The sequence below is a fragment of the Nomascus leucogenys genome, chromosome 22a (genome assembly GCF_006542625.1).
Source record: "Nomascus leucogenys isolate Asia chromosome 22a, Asia_NLE_v1, whole genome shotgun sequence".
In the NCBI taxonomy this organism is placed as follows: Eukaryota; Metazoa; Chordata; class Mammalia; order Primates; family Hylobatidae; genus Nomascus; species Nomascus leucogenys.
The window spans coordinates 141,818,479-141,836,039 of NC_044402.1; the positions used below are offsets into that span (position 1 = coordinate 141,818,479).

General features: G+C 50.1%; 1 protein-coding gene and 1 pseudogene across 5 annotated transcripts in view; both read left to right on the forward strand.

Annotated features, from left to right (window-relative positions):
• FARP2 (FERM, ARH/RhoGEF and pleckstrin domain protein 2) overlaps window positions 1–17,561 on the forward strand; it is a 141,068-nt gene that overhangs the window by 114,549 nt on the left and 8,958 nt on the right. For 4 of the 5 annotated variants that reach the window (XM_030803359.1, XM_030803361.1, XM_030803360.1 and 1 more), the window contains exons 19-21: window positions 7,307–7,437; window positions 15,415–15,483; window positions 16,192–16,281. In XM_030803359.1, coding sequence (XP_030659219.1) covers window positions 7,307–7,437; window positions 15,415–15,483; window positions 16,192–16,281 — 290 coding nt within the window. Of the gene's footprint in view, window positions 1–7,306; window positions 7,438–15,414; window positions 15,484–16,191; window positions 16,282–17,561 lie in introns of those variants that run through there. The other variant, XR_004027910.1, reaches the window with a different exon arrangement.
• On the forward strand, window positions 8,459–10,513 carry LOC100580478 (annotated as a pseudogene).

Sequence of the window (17,561 nt, forward strand, 5' to 3'; positions counted from 1 at the left end):
GAGACGGAGTTTCATTCTTGTTGCCCAGACTGGTGTTCAATGGTGTGATCTTGGCTTACTGCAATCTCCACTTCCTGGGTTCAAGTGATTCTCCTGCCTCAGCCTCCCAAGTAGCCGGGGTTACAGGCGCCTGCCACCACACCCAGCTAATTTTTGAATTTTTAGTAGAGATAAGGTTTCATCATGTTGGCCAGGCTGGTCTCGAACTCCTGACCTCGTGATCCGCCTGCCTCGACCTCCCAAAGTGCTGGGATTACAAGTGTGAGCCACCACATGAGGAGGTTTTTACAAGTAAATTTTATCATTGTCATTAAAAATAGATGAAAAAATACTTAGCATTTCCTCTAGCTGGTTTCCCATAGCCATGAATAGATATAAATAAGGATGCTTTCTGATTAGCAAGAAATAGAATAGATCATACAATGTTGACGATTCTCTTTTCATTCTAAAAGAAAATGTTTCATGTTTGTTAAAAAGGAGAAGGACAAAATTATAGAAAACATTTTCAAACATTTTAAGGAAAACATGACATAACCACACCATGTTTAAAATGTTTCTCATTGTCAGTCATTATACCACAGTAGTTAGGTAGGCAGAGTGCTGGAGCAGAGGGTGGCCTGGGCCCGGGCAACCAGGGAAGCCATACCATGGAGAAGACTGGGGCCCAGGTTCTGGTCACATCTACCATGTGCTTGAGGTACATAGGACTTTGGAGGGATTCCTGTACCTCAGGTTTCTCATCAGTAAAATGTACAGACTGGTGCAAAACCTCTGTGAAGCTGTTTGTGAAAGTGCTTTGAAGTTGTCAACTCAACAGAACATTGATAACCATCAGCCTCCCTAGGTTTGCTTCAGACCTCAGCCATCTCTGGAGCGCAGTGAGAGCCCAGTCAATGAAACATTCTCAGCTGACACTATGGCAGGCTTCTTTCCCTCCATGACCCCACTCCCCAATTGTGGGACACAGGAATGCTTGTCAAGAAGGGCCTTCTTGGAAAATGGCCTTTGGTGTGCAAATGTTACCAGCCTCTTGGTCTTCCTGAGAACTTGAATAGAATTATCTTGGACAAATGGAGTACATTTGTTGGGGCTGGCAGAAGCCAGCCTTGCAATTTTATTTATCCTTCATTTTGATGAGAGTTTCCAAGGGTGCTGGATGTTAAGTGTATGTTGTTGATCCATTCTGTCATGCACCTGCTCTGCCTACTGCTGTGGGGGAACCTGTTCTGAGGGGGACCCTTTTCTGAGGGGACTCAGTTACGAGGGGATGTGGCTCTCAGGGGGTCCTGTTCTGATGGGGATGTGCTCTGAAGGGATCTTGGACTGAGGGGGACCCAATTCTGAGGGGACCCTGATCTAAGAACACTGCTCTGAGGAGATTCTATTCTAAGGGGACCATGGTTGGAGGAGGACTCTGTTCTGAAGGGGACAGTGTTCTGAGGGGGGACTCTGTTTTGAGGGAAACACTACTCTAAGAGAACCTTCCTCTGAGGGGGACCCTTTTTTGAGGGGGACAGTGTTCTGAGGGGGACCCTTTTCTGAGGGGACTCAGTTATGAGGGAGACACTGCTCTCAGGGGGTCCTGTTCTGATGGGGATGTGCTTTTGAGGAGATCTTGGACTGAGGAGGACCCTGCTCTGAGGGGTCCATACTCTGAGGAGACTCTATTCTGTGGGGACCCTGTTTTTAGGAAGATACTGCACTGTGGGGACTCTGCTCTCAGGTGGATGCTGCTCTCAGGGGACCCTGTTCTGAAGAGATGCTGTTCTCAGGGGGATGCTCTGAGAGGACCTTGTTTTGAGGAGACGCTATTCAGAGGGGGACCCTGTTCTGGGTGCTCACTACCCTGAGGGGACTCTTATGTGAGGGGAATGTTATTCTAGGGGGAACACTACCCTGAGGGGATCTCATTCTAAGTGAGGAATAGTGTCATGGGGGAACATGTTCTGAGGAGGATGCTGTTCTGAAGGGGACCCTGTTCTGTGGGGGATTCTGCTCTGAGAAGGACCCTGTTCTGAGGAGGATTCTGTTCTGAGGGGTCTCTGTTCTGACGGGGGTCCTGTTCTGAAGGGGATGTTCTTCTGAGGGGACCCTGTTATAAAGGGATACTGTTCTGAGGGGACCCTGTTCTGAGTGGGATGCCATTCTGAGGGGACCCTGTTCTACAGGGAATACTGTTCTGAGGGGGATGCTGTTGTGAAGGGACAGTGTTCTGAGGGGATGCTGATCTGAGGGGACCCTGTTTTGTGGGGATCCTGTTCTGTGGAAACCCTGTTCTGAGGGGGATGCTGTTCTAAGGGGACCCTGTTCTATGGGGGATTTGATTCTGTGAGGACCGTGTTCTGTGGGGACCCTGTTCTGAGGGGGTTGCTGTTCTTTTTTTTTTTTTTTTTTTTTTTTTGAGATGGAGTCTCGCTCTGTGCCCAGGCTGGAGTGCAGTGGCGCAATCTCGGCTCACTGCAAGCTCTGCCTCCCAGGTTCATGCCATTCTCCTGCCTCAGCCTCCCGAGTAGCTGGGACTACAGGCGCCCGCCACCACGCCCGGTTAATTTTTTTTTTTTGTATTTTTAGTAGAGACGGGGTTTCACCGTGTTAGCCAGGATGGTCTCGATCTCCTGACCTCGTGATCTGCCCAGCTCGGCCTCCCAAAGTTCTGGGATTACAGGCACGAGCCACCACGCCCAGCCGGGGTTGCTGTTCTACGGGGACCCTATTCTGTGGGGCATCTTGTTCTGCGAGGACGCTGTTCTGAAGGGAACCCGTTCTGTCAGGATCCTGTTCTGAGAGGACCATGTTCTGTGGGGACTCTGTTCTGAGGGAACCCTGTTCTGAAGGGATCCTGTTCTGAAGTGCCCCTGTTCTGTGGGGATTCTGCTCTGTGGAGGCCCTATTCTGAGGATAGTGCTGTTTTGGGGACTGTTTTCTGAGGGGACCTTGTTCTTAAGGGGATCCTGTTCTGAGAGGGATGCTGTTTTGTGGGGACCCTGTTCTGAGGGAACTCTGTTCTGAAGGGGATGCTGTTCTGAGAGGACTCTGTTCTGTGGAATCCTGTTCTGAGGGGACCCTTTTCTGTGGGGACCCTGTTCTGAGGGAAATCCTGTTGTGAGGGGACACTATTCTGAGGGGGATGCTATTCTGAGGGGACCCTGTTCTGTGGGGGATCTGATTCTTTGAGGACCCTGTTCTGAGGGAGATTCTCTTCTGTGGGGACCCTGTTCTGTGGGGATTCTGTTCTGAAAGGACCCTGTTCTGTGGGGCATCCTGTTCTGTGAGGACCCTGTTCTGTTGGGAACCTGTTTTGTAGTGAGCATGTTTTGATGGTGATCCTGTTCTGAGGGGACCCTATTCTGAAGGGATCCTGTTCTGAGGGGCCCCTGTTCTGTGGGGATTCTGTTCTGTGGAGACCCTATTCTGAGGGGAGTGATGTTTTGAGGGGACCCTGTTTTTAGGGGGATCCTGTTCTGAGGGGATGCTGTTCTGTGGGGACCCTGTTCTGAGGGGGACCCTGTTCTGAGCGGGATCCTGTTCTGAGAGGGATCCTGTTCTGAGAGGACACTTCTGAGGGGAATGCTGTCCTGAGGGGATTCTGTTCTGTGGTGACCCTGTTCTGAAGGGACCCTGGTCTGAGGGAGATGCTGTTCTCAGGAGACCCTGTTCTGTGGGGATTCTGTTCTGAAGGGATCCTGTTCTGAGGGCACCCTGTTCTGTGGGGGATGCTGTTCTCAAGGGACCCTGTTCTGAGGGGGATGCTGTTCTGAGGGGACCATGTTCTGAGAGGACCCTGTTCCAAGGGGGATGCCATTTTGAGGGGATCCTGTTCTGTGGGGATTCTGTTCTGTGGAGACCCTGTTCTGAGGGGACCATGTTTTATGCGGATTTTGTTCAGAAGGGATCTTTTTCTGTGGGGGATACTGTTCTGAAGAGACCCTGTTCTGTGGAGCATCCTTTTCTGTGGGGATTCTGTTCTGTAGAGATTCTGTTTGTGGGGACTCTGTTCTGTGGGAATTCTGTTCCGAGGGAGACCCTGATCTGATGGATCCTGTTTTGTGGGGGACACGGTTCTGAGTGGACCCTGTTCTGAGGGGAACGTGTTCTGAGGGGGATTCTGTTCTGTGGGGACCCTGTTTGAAGGGGGATTCTGTTTGAAGGGGACCCTGTTCTGTGGGGTATCCTGTTCTGTCAGGACCCTGTTCTGAGGGGGATTCTGTTCTGTGGGGACCCTGTTCTGTGGGGAACTTCTTCTATGGGGACGCTGTTCTGAGGGGACACTATTCTGAATGGGATGCTGTTCTGCGCGGACCCTGTTCTGAGAGGGATCCTGTTCTGAGGGGACCCTCTTTTGAGGGGGATGCTGTTCTGAGGGGACACTATTCTGAGGGGGATGCTATTCTGAGAGGACCCTGTTCTGAAGGGATCCTTTTCTGTGGGCTCCCTGTTCTGAGGGGGATGCTGCTCTATGTGGCCTCTGTTCCAAGGGTGATGCAGTTCTGAGGAGACCCTGTTGTGAGGGCATTATATTCTCTGGGGACCCTGTTCTAAGGTGGATGCTGTTCTGTGGGGATCCTGTTCTATGAGGACCCTTTTTCTGAGGCGACCCTGTTCTGTGGGGGATTCTGTTCTGTGGGCATCCTGTTCTGTGTGGATTCTGTTCTGTGAGGACCCTTTTCTGAGGGGACCCTGTTCTGTGTGGATTCTGTTCTGTGAGGACCCTTTTCTGAGGGGACCCTGTTCTGTGGTGACCCTGCTCTATAGGGACCCTGTTCTGAGGGGACTCTTTTCTGAGTGAGATGCTCTTCTGAAGGTACCCTCTTCTGAGGGGACCATGTTCCAAGAGGACCTTGTTCTGTGGGAGATGCTATTCTGTGGGGTCCGTATTCTGAGGGGGACCCTTTTCTGAGGGACCCTGTTCTGCAGGGGACACTGCTCTCTGGAGACACTGTTCTGTGGGTTCCGTGGAGAATGTCAAGGCAGGTTGGGTGATGTATAGGATCATTATCGTGCCATCAGGTCCAAAATGTATCCTGAGCTTCCAGCAGCTGCCAGTCCCTACCGAGGTGCAGCACAGTGTCCATGTGGCAGTCAGGCTCCCAGCCCTGCACTCTGTGGACTCAGCATTTGAGGGCAGGGTGGCACTGGTGCTATTTGAGTGGACTCAAGCAGCCATGCAGCAAATGGGCATGGGGTGATGAGTCTCTGCCTGACATGATGTCTGGAAGGAGAGACTCAGACCCAAGTGCTTGAGGGATGGCCAGCCTGGGAGAGCCAGGGGATGGGAGCAGGAGCTTAGAAATCTGCACAGAGCAATAGGGTTGGTAGCTGCCAAGACCTATGCTGGCTTCACTGAAGTTCTTCCTCATTTTCAGTGTCATGCAGGTGTCATTGACAGAAAGTGAATTTTGTCAGTCAATTTTGTTTGTCAATGATGATCTCTTCACATACTTCATTCTTTTCTGACTTTATCCTCTGAAAGCTGTAAGGGGCCGTTGTCACCCCCACTGGAAAGGATGGAGCTGCAGGCTGGGCGCGGTGGCTCACGCCTGTAATCCCAGCACTTTGGGAGGCCGAGGCCAGCTGATCACAAGGTCAGGAGATCGAGACCATCCTGGCTAACATGGTGAAACCCCATCTCTACTAAAAATACAAAAAATTAGCCGGGCGTGGTGGCGGGCGCCTGTAGTCCCAGCTACTTGGGAGGCTGAGGCAGGAGAATGGCGTGAACCCGGGAGGCGGAGCTTGCAGTGAGCCGAGATCGTGCCACTGCACTCCAGCCTGGGCGACAGAGCGAGACTCCGTCTCAAAAAAAAAAAAAAGGATAGAGCTGGAGCAGTCAGGTGACTTCATGCTAACAAATCTGCCCAGGGCTAGAGCTGAGCACTGGGCAGTGCTGGGTGAGGGGTGTGGACCTTGTCATGGAGAAGCTTTTTGGCCAGGAAATAAGAGGGAGTCATGACAGAAACAAGGGAGAAGGTGGCCGGGCATGGTGGGTCACGCTTACAATCCCAGCACTTTGGGAGGCCAAGGTGAGTAGATCATCTGATGTCAGGAGTGGGAGACCAGCCTGGCCAACATGGTGAAACCTTGTCTCTACTAAAAATACAAAAAATTAGCCAGGCATCGTGGCGGGCCATCTGTAGTCCCAGCTACTCGGGAGGCTGAGGCACAAGAATTGCTTGAACTTGAGAGGCGGAGGTTTCAGTGAGCCAAGATCATGCCACTGCACTCCAGCCTGGGAGACAGAGCAAGACCCTGTCTCTAATAATAATAATAATAATTAATTAATTAATTAATAGAAAGAAGGGGGAAAATGGTCCCCATGAGTGATTCCAGCAAGGAGGATGCAGACCCTGTGCTCCAGGCATCATCAGTGGTGGGAGCAGGCTCAGCTATGCTACGCCACCACTCTCAGCATGGCCTCAGAGCTGGGCAGACCACTCTTAGTATATAACTTTGTGTTTTAAGTTTCCTGTCCAGATTATAAACTTTCTCTTATCTTTGCTTGAACTATAAGATTAGCATCTGTTCCTGGTTAAAAGAGAAAGTTACAATTGCTTTGAAGGTGCAAATCATTTAACCTTTAAAGTACAATAAATCATTTTCCTTTAAGAGCAAATACTGCCTTACCCATAACATTAAATGGTTATTTACAAAGCCTATCCTCTTTGCCAAACCAGAATATGGGCTGGCCAACCGTTTGGGTTGAACAACCTGAAGGCCTCAGGGGTATCTGCAGGAGCAGGTGCCTGGTGGCTGCACATAGTAGGCAGCAGTCCTATAAGTCCAATAAGGCAGGGGTCCCCAGTGCCCACGGCCATGGGCTAGTACCAGTCCAGTCCATAGCCTGTTAGGAACCAGGCCACACAGCAGGACGTGAGTGGCGGGCAAGCGAAGCTTCTCTGTATTTACAGCCACTCCCCATTGCTTGCATTACCACCTCAGCTCCTCCTCCTGTCAGATCAGCAGCAACATTAGATTCTCATGGGAGCACAAACCCTATTGTGAACTGCGCATGTGGGGGATCTAGTTTGTGTGCTCCTTGTGAGAATCTAACAAATGCCTGATGATCTGAGGTGGAACAGTTTCATCCCCAAACCATTCCCACCACCTCTGGTCTGTGGAAAAATTGTCTTCCATGGAACCCATCCCTGGTACCAAAAAGGTTGGGGACCGCTGCTATAAGGAGTGGAGTAGGATGCACCTCTAATTAGAACTGCCTTTTAGAATGCTGGTTCCTGTCACAAGGTGGTGGGTGGAGGGTGCTGTGCACACCACTGCCTGTACACCTGTACTGGGGGGTCTCTCCACACAGACGCCCTGAAAGCCATCACAGAGGTGACCACCACACTACAGCACATTCTTATCCGGCTGGAGAACCTACAGAAGCTAACGGAGCTGCAGCGGGACCTGGTGGGCGTAGAGAACCTCATTGCTCCTGGCAGGGTGAGTGACTTTGCTCTGGGAATGTTTTTTGAGCTAGTTTGTTTTTTTAATTGAGATAGAATTTACATACCACAAAAGTCACCGTTTTAAAATGTGTAATTTTGGCCAGGCACAGTGGCTTATGCCTGTAATCCGAATACTTTGGGAGTCTGAGGTGGGAGGATCACTTGAGCCCAGGAGTTCAAGACCAGACTGAGCAACACAGGGAAACCCTGTTTCTATAAATTAAAAAAAAAAAAAAAAAGAATTGCCGGGTGTGGTGGCGCACACCTGTGGTCCCAGCTACTCAGGAGACTGAGATGGGAGGATCGCTTGATCCAGGGAGGTCGAGGCTGGAGTAAGCCCCGATCACAGCACTGCACTCCAGCCTGACAACAGAGCAAGACCCTGTCTCTGTTAAAATAAATAAATACAGCCAGGCGCAGTGGCTCACGCCTGTAATCCCAGCACTTTGGGAGGCCAAGGCAGGTGGATCACCTGAGGTTGGGAGTTCGAGACCAGCCTGACCAACATGGAGAAACCCTGTCTCTACTAAAAATACAAAAAATTAGCAGGGCGTGGTGGCACATGCCTGTAATCCCAGCTACTCAGGAGGCTGTGGTAGGAGAATCACTTGAACCCAGGAGGTGGAGGTTGCAGTGAACCAAGATCATGCCATTGCACTCTAGCCTGGGTAACACAAGCGAAACTCTGTCTCAAAATAAAATAAAATAATAAAATAAAATAAATAAAATAAAATAAAATATAAAATAAATAAAATATAAAAAAATAAAATAAATAAAATAAAATATAAAATTAAATTAAATTAAAAATACATATATACATACATATACACATACATACATACAAAAATATATAATTGAGTGGGTTTTAGTATCTTCACAAGGTTATGTAGCCATCAATATCGAATTCAGAACATTTTCATCACCCCAAAGTGAAACCCCCACACCAATTAACAGTCACTTCCCACCACTATTTTGAAGGGAACCCTGTTCTCAGGGGACTCTGTTCTGAGGTAACCATGTTCTGGGTGGGGATGCTGTTCTGTGGGGACCTTGTTCTGCTCCCTAACCCCTGGCAACCACTGATCTGCTTTCTGTCTCTAAGGAGTTACCTGTCTGGGCATTTCATAGAAATGGTATCATACATTAATGTGGCCTCTTGTGACTCTTCTTTCACTCAGAATAATCTTTTCAAGGTTCATTCATGTTCCTTTTTTTTTTTTTTTTTTTGAGACAGAGTCTTGCTCTGTCACCAGGCTGGGGTGCAGTGACGCGATCTTGGCTCACTGCAACCTCTGCCTCCCAGGTTCAAGCGATTCTCCTGCCTCAGCCTCCCAAGTAGCTGGGACTACAGGCACATACCACTATGCCCAGCTAATTTTTGTATTTTTAGCAGAGACAGGGTTTCACCATGTTGGCCAGGATGTTCTCAAGCTCTTGACCTTGTGATCCACCCGCCTTGGCCTCCCAAAGTGCTGGGATTACAGGCATGAGCCACCGTGCCCGGCCTCATGTTCCTTTTTGTGTCTGAATCATATTCCATCATGCGTGTATCACATGTCTCTCCACTCATCTGATGGACACTGGGTTATTTCCACTTGTTGGCTGTTACAAATAGTGCTGCTGTGGACATTCATGTACAAGTTTTGTGTGGACTTATGTTTTCAGTTTTGAGTATATACCATATACAAGGTCATGGTAATTCCATGTTTAACATTTTGAGGAACTGCCAAACTGTTGTCCAAAGTGACTGAACCATTTTTCATTCCCACCAACTCGTATGAGACTTCTAGTTTCTCACATCATGTGTCACTTTTTGGTTCTAGCCATTTTAGTGAGTGTGTAATGCTGTCTTGTGTGGTTACAATTTGTATTTCCCTGATAGCTAATGATATTGAGCATCTTTTCATGTGCTTATTGGCCATTTGTAGGCCTTTTTTGGAGAAATGTCTATTCAAATCCTTTGCCCACCTTTTATTTTATTCAGAAATTGTAAAGAACTCTTAAAACCCAATAGTAAAAAGACAACCTGTTGAGTTTTAAGAGTTCTTTGTATATTCTGAATGCTAGACCTTTATCAGACTATGATTTGCAAACATTTTCTCCCATTGTGTGGGTTGTCTTTTCACTGTCTTGATGGTGGCCTTCATTTATAACATGAAAGGTTTTAATTTATCTATTTTTTTTTTTTTAGTTGCTTGTGTCTTAGATGTTATATCTAAGAAACTATTGTCAGCCAAGTGTAGCGGTGCACACCTGTAGTCCTAGCTACTCGGGAGGCTAAGGTAGGAGCATTGCTTGAGCCCAGGAGTTCAAGGTTGCAGTGAGCTATGATCCCACCACTGCACTTTAGCCAGGACAACAGAGCGAGACCCTGTCTCAGAAAAAAGGAATTACTGCGAGCACTGCCACCTGCCTGGGGCAGCCTTGGGGCAGGGCTGGCGGGGGCGACCTGTGCTGCTGCAGTGCAAGACTCAGAGTGCCATGGCCCAGCACCCGGCAGCTTGTCCAAATGGCTCTGGCTCAACATTGGTGGCACCTACTTTCTCACCACCCAGCAGATGCTGTGCCAGGACCTGAAATACTTCCTGTACTGCTTGTATCAGGCTAACCCCGACAAAGATGAAACTGTTGCCTATTTAATGGACAGAGACCCCACCTATTTTGGGCCTGTGCTGAACTACCTGAGACACGGCAAGCTGGTGATTAACAAAGACCTTGTGGAGGAAGGAGTGTTGGAAAAAGCAGAATTTTACAGTATCACTTCATTAATAAAACTTGTAAAGGACAAAATTAGAGAACAAGAGAGCAAAACATCACAGGTGCCCATGAAGCATGTGTACCGCGTGCTTCAGTGTCAGGAGGAGGAACTCACACAGATGGTGTCCACCATGTCCAACAGCTGGAAGTTTGAACAACTGGTCAGCAATGGCCCCTCTTACAACTATGGGAATGAAGATCAGGCCAGGTTCTTTTATGTGGTGTCCAAGAAACTTCACAGCACCCCGTACAGTATGGCCAGTGAACCCAGCAAGAAGGCCAAGATTTTGCAAAAACAAGGTTCAAGGATATGAGGGACAGAGTATTGACAGTGGAAAAAATGATTTACTCTTTTCCAAGATGCAATGAACTACCATGTCCGGGAAGCTTGGCTGCAAGAAGGAACCTGCTTTTGATCATTTTTCTAGAGATCTGGGTGTGAATCCTTTTGTGCTTCTGAGGTGGGTGGTGACAGACAGGTCCAGCTGTCCAAGACCAGGTGTCCCCAAGGGGAGGAGCATGGCAGCCAGGTGGGTACTATCTCTTGACGGGGGCCAGATGTTCCCAGTCAGCCCACTCAGTCCCTGAAGATCATGTAAAGGACAGAGTTCTTGGTGCTACACATAGTCTGTAAAAGCAGCCTGGGCTTCACTGGCAGGAGGCGGCCACGGCCTCATCGGCATCCAGCACGTCATGGCCTCTGGTCTGGCTGCCAGGCCTTAGTCTCAGTCGGGAATCTGCTCTGCCTCCCAGGTGGGATCGCTGGTTGCTCCCAACCTCACAGAGCTCCTGACAAAGGCGGCTTCTGCATCATCACTACTTCCCAGCGCCGTTTCGAGGCCAGGCCTCTTTCCGACACAGGCTATGATCCTGCCTGACTCAGCCTGGGACAGTCAAGGCTTTTCAATTGGTATTTTCCAGGCGAGAGAACTTTGTACCCCTTTTCAGTGTAGGTAGACTCCCCAGTGTTTATACTCTGGAAGTGCCCACAAGAATTGCTGCATTGAGACTGATCTGTTCAATCCGTTAGCGTGAGGTAGCAGTGTTGCCTTGTCTCCCACTCTGTGGGCTCACGGGGGAGCTGGTGCCTGCCAGTGCCATGTCACACCTGTCATAGAGGTTGGGCTGGAGGCCTGTCTGCTGGCTTCTGGAGCTGAAGGTCTGGGTCACGGTGAAACTTCGGGATGTTTATGGAGCATCACAAATGCCTCTCTCTCACCACTCTCTCATTTTCTTTGTATAACTGTGCAGCCTTTCTGGGATGTTTGGGACTTCAGTCGACCTTCATGGGCTCCACCCAACATGACATGGGAGCTAATGGGATTCTTTTAGAAACCACTGCCCACGTGCTTTGAAAACAGACCTTTCTCAGCTGGTTGTGGGGACCTGTCAGAGTCTGGGGACCTGGGGTGCAGGGCATGCTCCAAGCTTTGTTTCCGGAACTCCAGCTTCCCAAGGGGCACTGTGCAGACTGACCACCAGCTGCCCATGTGCAGGTCAGGTTCTGACACTGTCTGGTTTCCAATGCTTCTGGAGACTTCTTGCCTAGGCCTCATCTTCTTTGCCAATAACCTGATTAACCAAGTTCTCCAGCATTAGGACTTACCACCTCCTCTTTGTAAGGTCTCTCGTATGCTGTTAAATGTTTGGCTTAGAAAATTTATAAAAGCCTTTCTAGAGAGCAGACTTAGCCATGGGATGACCCTGTCCTCACCAGCAGAGCTCGGGAGGAAGGCAGCCACTGTGGGCCCTCAGGGGGTACTCTCTGGAGAGCTGCTGGCCCCTTAGCATTGTTTGATTTTTGACCTTGATATAATAGATAGGCTTATGTTGGTTTTTTTTAATTTAAAGATATTAAGACTTAATTCACTAAAATTTATTCTAAGGGGATATTTATACTTTTATACTTTTTTAGGTATGGTATTTTATCAGCTTATAGTTTAATGCCTAAGTTTCCCCTGAAAATAGCAAACAAAATTGTGTATTTATGAAAAAAAAGAAAGGAAGAAAGAAAGCCTAACCCAGGGTATGAAGATTTACCCTTCTGTTTCTTTTCTTCTAATAGTTTTTTTTGTTTGTTTGTTTGTTTTTGAGACGGAGTCTCGCTCTGTCGCCCAGGCTGGAGTGCAGTGGCACAATCTCGGCTCACTGCAAGCTCCGCCTCCCGGGTTCACGCCATTCTCCTGCCTCAGCCTCTCCGAGTAGCTGGGACTACAGGCGCCCGCCACCACGCCCGGCTAATTTTTGTATTTTTTAGTAGAGGACAGGTTTCCACCGTTGGTCTCGATCTCCTGACCTCGTGATCCGCCCGCCTCGGCCTCCCAAAGTGCTGAGATTACAAGCGTGAGCCACCGCGCCCGGCCTCTTCTAATAGTTTCATATTTTACCTCTTCCATTTAGATCTTTGATCCATTTTGAGTAAGTTTTTGTGTATAGTGGAAGGTAGGAGTCCAACTTCATTCTTTTGCATGTGGATGTCCAGTTTTCCCGGCACCATTTATTGAATTGTCTGTCATGTAACCCTTGTAGAAGTTCAATGGGGGCTGGGCATAGTGGCTCAAGCCTGTATTCCCAGCACTTTGGGAGGCCACGGCAGAAGGATCACTTGAAGCCAGGAGATTGAGACTAGCCTGGGCAACATACTGATACCGTGTCTCTACCAAAAAAAAAAAAATTTCCTGGCATGGTGGCACACACCTGTGGTCCCAGCTACCCAGGAGGCTGAGGCAAGTGGATCACTTGAACACAGGAGGTCAAGGCTAGAGTGAGCCGTGATCGTACCACTGCACTCCAGCCTGGGCAAACAGAGCAAGACCCTGTCTCAAAAACAAAAAAATAAATGGACTGTAAACATATGGATTTATTTCTGGACTCTTGATTCTATCCCATGGTCTATATGTCTATTAGGCCAGTTACTTTTTGTCACTAGTGCTTTTTGCTTTGAACTCAATGCTCTCAACATAAAAAATTGTTTTAAAAATTACATGGAGATGTTTCCTGTCTCCGCACACACATGTTCATTGAAGCATGTGTATGAATCATGTTCTGTGTTAGCCTTGTTAGAAGAAGGTATTGAAAATGTGGAACTGCAAGCTTGGAGAAATGAATTAGCCTGTAATATACAGGAAACCTTCCCCACTTTGGGAGTCTGGGCTTTGATCGGGTGCTAGGACCACCACTCTTTTCATTTCTCTCCTTGGTTGCATAGCTTTGAGCTGTTGCTTCTGGCTGGGAACTCCTGGAAGTAGGGCTCATGTTACATACCGTTATTTCTCCTAGTAACCTCTGTGCAGGGTCTTATAGATGGTGGCCCAGGGAACTGTCACTGAAAAGACAATTGAGAGTAGTTACATAGGCAAAGGTGTAGGCTCTTGAGCCATGCATCAAACTCAGGCTCTCCACACTTCCCGTGTGGGCTGGGCAAGCTGCGCCCCCTCTCTGAGGCAGGAGGTCTTGAGGATAAACAAGGAATCTATGTCAGCTGCTCAGCCCTGGGCCTTGCATGAAGTAGATGCTGTGCAAATTCAAATAATAATTTGTTATTATTAGTCAAAATCTCTAAAGTCACGTCCGTGTAGCCGAGAATTTCTTGTCTTCCTGAGTTAAATATGTGTGTCAGTCAAGAAACAGAAACCATGCCAGTTATTTGAGCAGAGGATGTAATAGCAAGGATTGTTTTTTTTTTTTTTTTTTTGAGATGGAGTCTCGTTCTGTCGCCCAGGCTGGAGTGCAGTGGCGCAATCTCGGCTCACTGCAAGCTCCGCCTCCCGGGTTCACGCCATTCTCCTGCCTCAGCCTCCCGAGTAGCTGGGACTACAGGCGCCCACCACCACGCCCGGCTAATTTTTTGTATTTTTTTAGTAGAGGCGGGGTTTCACCGTGGTCTCGATCTCCTGACCTCGTGATCCGCCCGCCTCGGCCTCCCAAAGTGCTGGGATTACAAGCGTGAGCCACCGCACCCGGCCAATAGCAAGGATTGTTAACCAGGTATAAGGTTGATGAGGTGCCAAAGGGTAAAAAGAACTGTGAAGTGTCAGGGAGGTGGCAGAACTGTGAGTCACAGGTACTACCCTAGGGCTGGGGAACAAATTTGACAGCTTGGTCAGAGGCCCATGCTGCTGAGCCTCACAGCTGGCAGCGGGGCCAGTGCATGGTGGAGAAGGTGCCCCGTGGGTCTGGGACACACATCCTGTGAGGGAGCTCTGGAGAGGGGGCTGCTGCTCAGCCAGTCCTGGGGTCTCTGAGGGTGATGCTGCTGCCTGTGGCTGGAAGGAACTGCCACTCCCAGGGCCAAGCAATTGCCAGCAGCTCACAGGGACCTCAGCGTGCGGTCTCCAGGGATCCCTGTCATGCCCCTGTGGCCTCTCAGAGTAGGGCCAGCAGGCAGATTTGGAGTGAGAGCCACAAGCTTAGTTACCGGCCCCATCCAGTTAACGCAAATGCATCCATATGACCACCTTCTTCATTGTGTGGGGTGGACGTTTGTTTGGGCTGGTTTTTCATCCTGCGTTTCTGTGAGGATTATCTGTGTAGTATGCTCCTCCTTCCGCCTTCACGCAGTATGTTGGGGCTGCTCACACTAGCAGGCCCCTGGCACGTTCTCCGGACACCTGCTGCTCCTCCTGTTTGTCTGAAAGGAACAGATGGTGGAAGGGCTCCAGAGCAGTCCAGGTTAGGAATTCGAGGGGCTCCCAGGACTCTCGCTTACCCTATCTGCGCAGGTGTCTAATACTGGCAGGATTCTTTTTTCTTATCTAATGCCCTGTGGCGGGGCGGGGTGGTGCTAATTTGAATACCTAGGAGAACCCTCCTTTCCTCCTCCCATTCTTGAACCTGCTCCTGTCCAGTTTTTTCAAAGCTGATCTCAGATGACATCTTTGTGGCTGAACCTTCCAGAAGCTTCTCCTCAGCAAGAACAATACTCCAGGCTCTCTACCTCTTGGTTGTGTCAGGGCTCCAGGGCTCCTAGCCCAGGGCAGGTGCTCAGTAGATGATTTGAGGACTGAATTTGTTGGCACCAAGACAGGACCTGGTGACCAAGGGCACTGCTGAGGACAGAGGAACCCCATTGGGAGGCCCCACTAGAGGACCCTCATTGGGAGGAGCCAGAGGAGCACAAGCAGCCACAAGGCTATTCCTGACCCTCAGCCCGGCTAGTGCGCATCCGCCAGCTGCCCTCAGCCAGCTGAAAGGGGACTCTGTCTCTGTCTTTCAGGAATTCATCCGTGAGGGCTGCCTTCACAAGCTCACCAGGAAGGGCCTGCAGCAGAGGATGTTCTTTCTGGTAGGTTCTCTCCCCACTTAAGCTGTACTTCCCCCTGAGGGGGATGGGCAGCAGTTCTGTTAGGGACACCGCGTGCAGTGGCAGCCCACTGGCCTCTGGGTAGTTCAGCACTTGGAGGCTTTGGTCCAGGTGGGTAGCGTTGGAGTCAGACGGGGCCAGGGGAGGGTCACAGAGTGGGAAGAAGCAGAAAACAGCTTCTCCACCCACCCCAGGGCCAGCCTCCTTCTTCATTCCAGGTTCTGAGCACCTGACTATGGGACAAACAGAAGCCAAAAGATTGTAAAGTCCACATACATGTGGCTGCAAGAAGGTGCTACTGATGGCCCAATGGCCAGTCGGGACAGTCTCACTGTTGGCCCAGAAGCCCCTCCCAGCATGTCCTTGTTCCTACCAGTTAGTGGGTTCCAGCCTGAAACATGTGGATGAGGAGGTAACTGAGTCAGCACCAGCCAGAATTCCTTACTGCCTCCAGCTTCTCAGCCAAGCTAGCTGGGAGCTGACCCAGCAGATGCACTGGTTCCTGTGGCCCTTTCCTGCCTCTGGTCAAAAACGACCAAATGAATGAATAAAAGTCCCCTTTTTGCCAAGAATCTCCAGCAAGCTGAATAGATCTGATGTCCACATGATGAGCAGCCAGAGTCTAAGTTGGTCTGACTATTAAGACACTTGTTTGTGAAGTTCATGGATGTAAAGCTTGCTGCTTCTCAGTTCTCAGACATGTTGCTGTACACAAGCAAAGGAGTCGCAGGGACCAGCCACTTCCGGATCCGGGGCCTCCTTCCCCTCCGAGGCATGCTGGTGAGTGGTCTTGCACCCTGCCTGGGATTTCCACGTGGTGCTGGGCTGGGCCCCACCTGCCTCTCTCCTGCAGAGGCGAATCCTAACCCAGCAACACTGAGAGCAGCACCTGCTGAATATTTGGCCGCACTGGGAGCAGCACCTGCTGGGCATTTCTTGTTGGTTGTTTCTGACCCTCATGGTCATTGTTCTTATTGATGCTCAAACTGCCCTGTCTCTAGTCCATGGTTCCCTTCTAGGGAAACCTGGACTCAGCCTGTGGTCTCTGTCAGCACCTGGCAGGACAAGGCCTGCTCCCTGCAAGCTTAGAGTCAGCCTCTGCAGCGGCATCTTCCTCAGGCTGTGCCACCTGTGTGACATCCACACCAGCCCTCTGTCCCATGTAGGCACATGCCTGGGATGGGAACAGAAATTCCTCATTTTAGTATGATCCAGTTCATCAACTTTGTCCTTTGTGGTTAGTGCTTTTTGTGTTCGATAGAAATACTGTTCTCAGGTCATGGGGAGACTTTCATGCAGCTCTAGAGGCTATGTCCACTTTCCCTGAGTGTGTCCCTGCACTAGGCCTGGAACAGTACAGACAGGTAGCCAAGTCCAGGACTTGCCATAAGGATGTGCCATTGGTCCAGGACACCTTGTCACAGTGACTGTCTCTCCCCATGGCCCTGCCAGGCCTCCTGACCAGGGCGCCATGGACAGGGGCTCTAATCCCCAGCTCTGCCCTATCCCTCTCGGCTTATTTGCCTTGACTACAGTGCTACAGTAGTCCTCCCTCCATCCTTGTGGTCCTCCCTCTCAGTGATCTTCTCTCCTTGAGATCCTCCCTTCTTGTAATCTTCCCTCCCTGGGGTCCTCCCTCCCTCCCCAAGGTCCTTCCTCACTCCCTGTGGTCTTCCCTCTCTGGTATCTTCCCTCCCTGTAGTCCTCCCTCCCTGGGATCCTCCTTTCCTAGGATCTTCCCTCCCTAGAGTCCTCCCTCCCTCCCTGAGGTCCTCCCTCACTCCCCGTGATCTTCCCTTCCTGGGATCTTCCCTCCCTGGGGTCCTCCCTCACTCCCTGTAGTCCTCCCTCCCTGGGATATTCCTCCCTGGGATCTTCCCTCCCTAGAGTCCTCCCTCCCTCCCTGAGGTCCTCCCTCACTCCCCGTGATCTTCCCTTCCTGGGATCTTCCCTCCCTGTGGTCCTCCCTTGCTCCCTGTAGTCCTCCCTCCCTGGGATTTTCCCTCCCTGTGATCTTCCTCCCCCGGGGCCCTCCCCCAGTAGGGTCCTCCTTCCCTGAG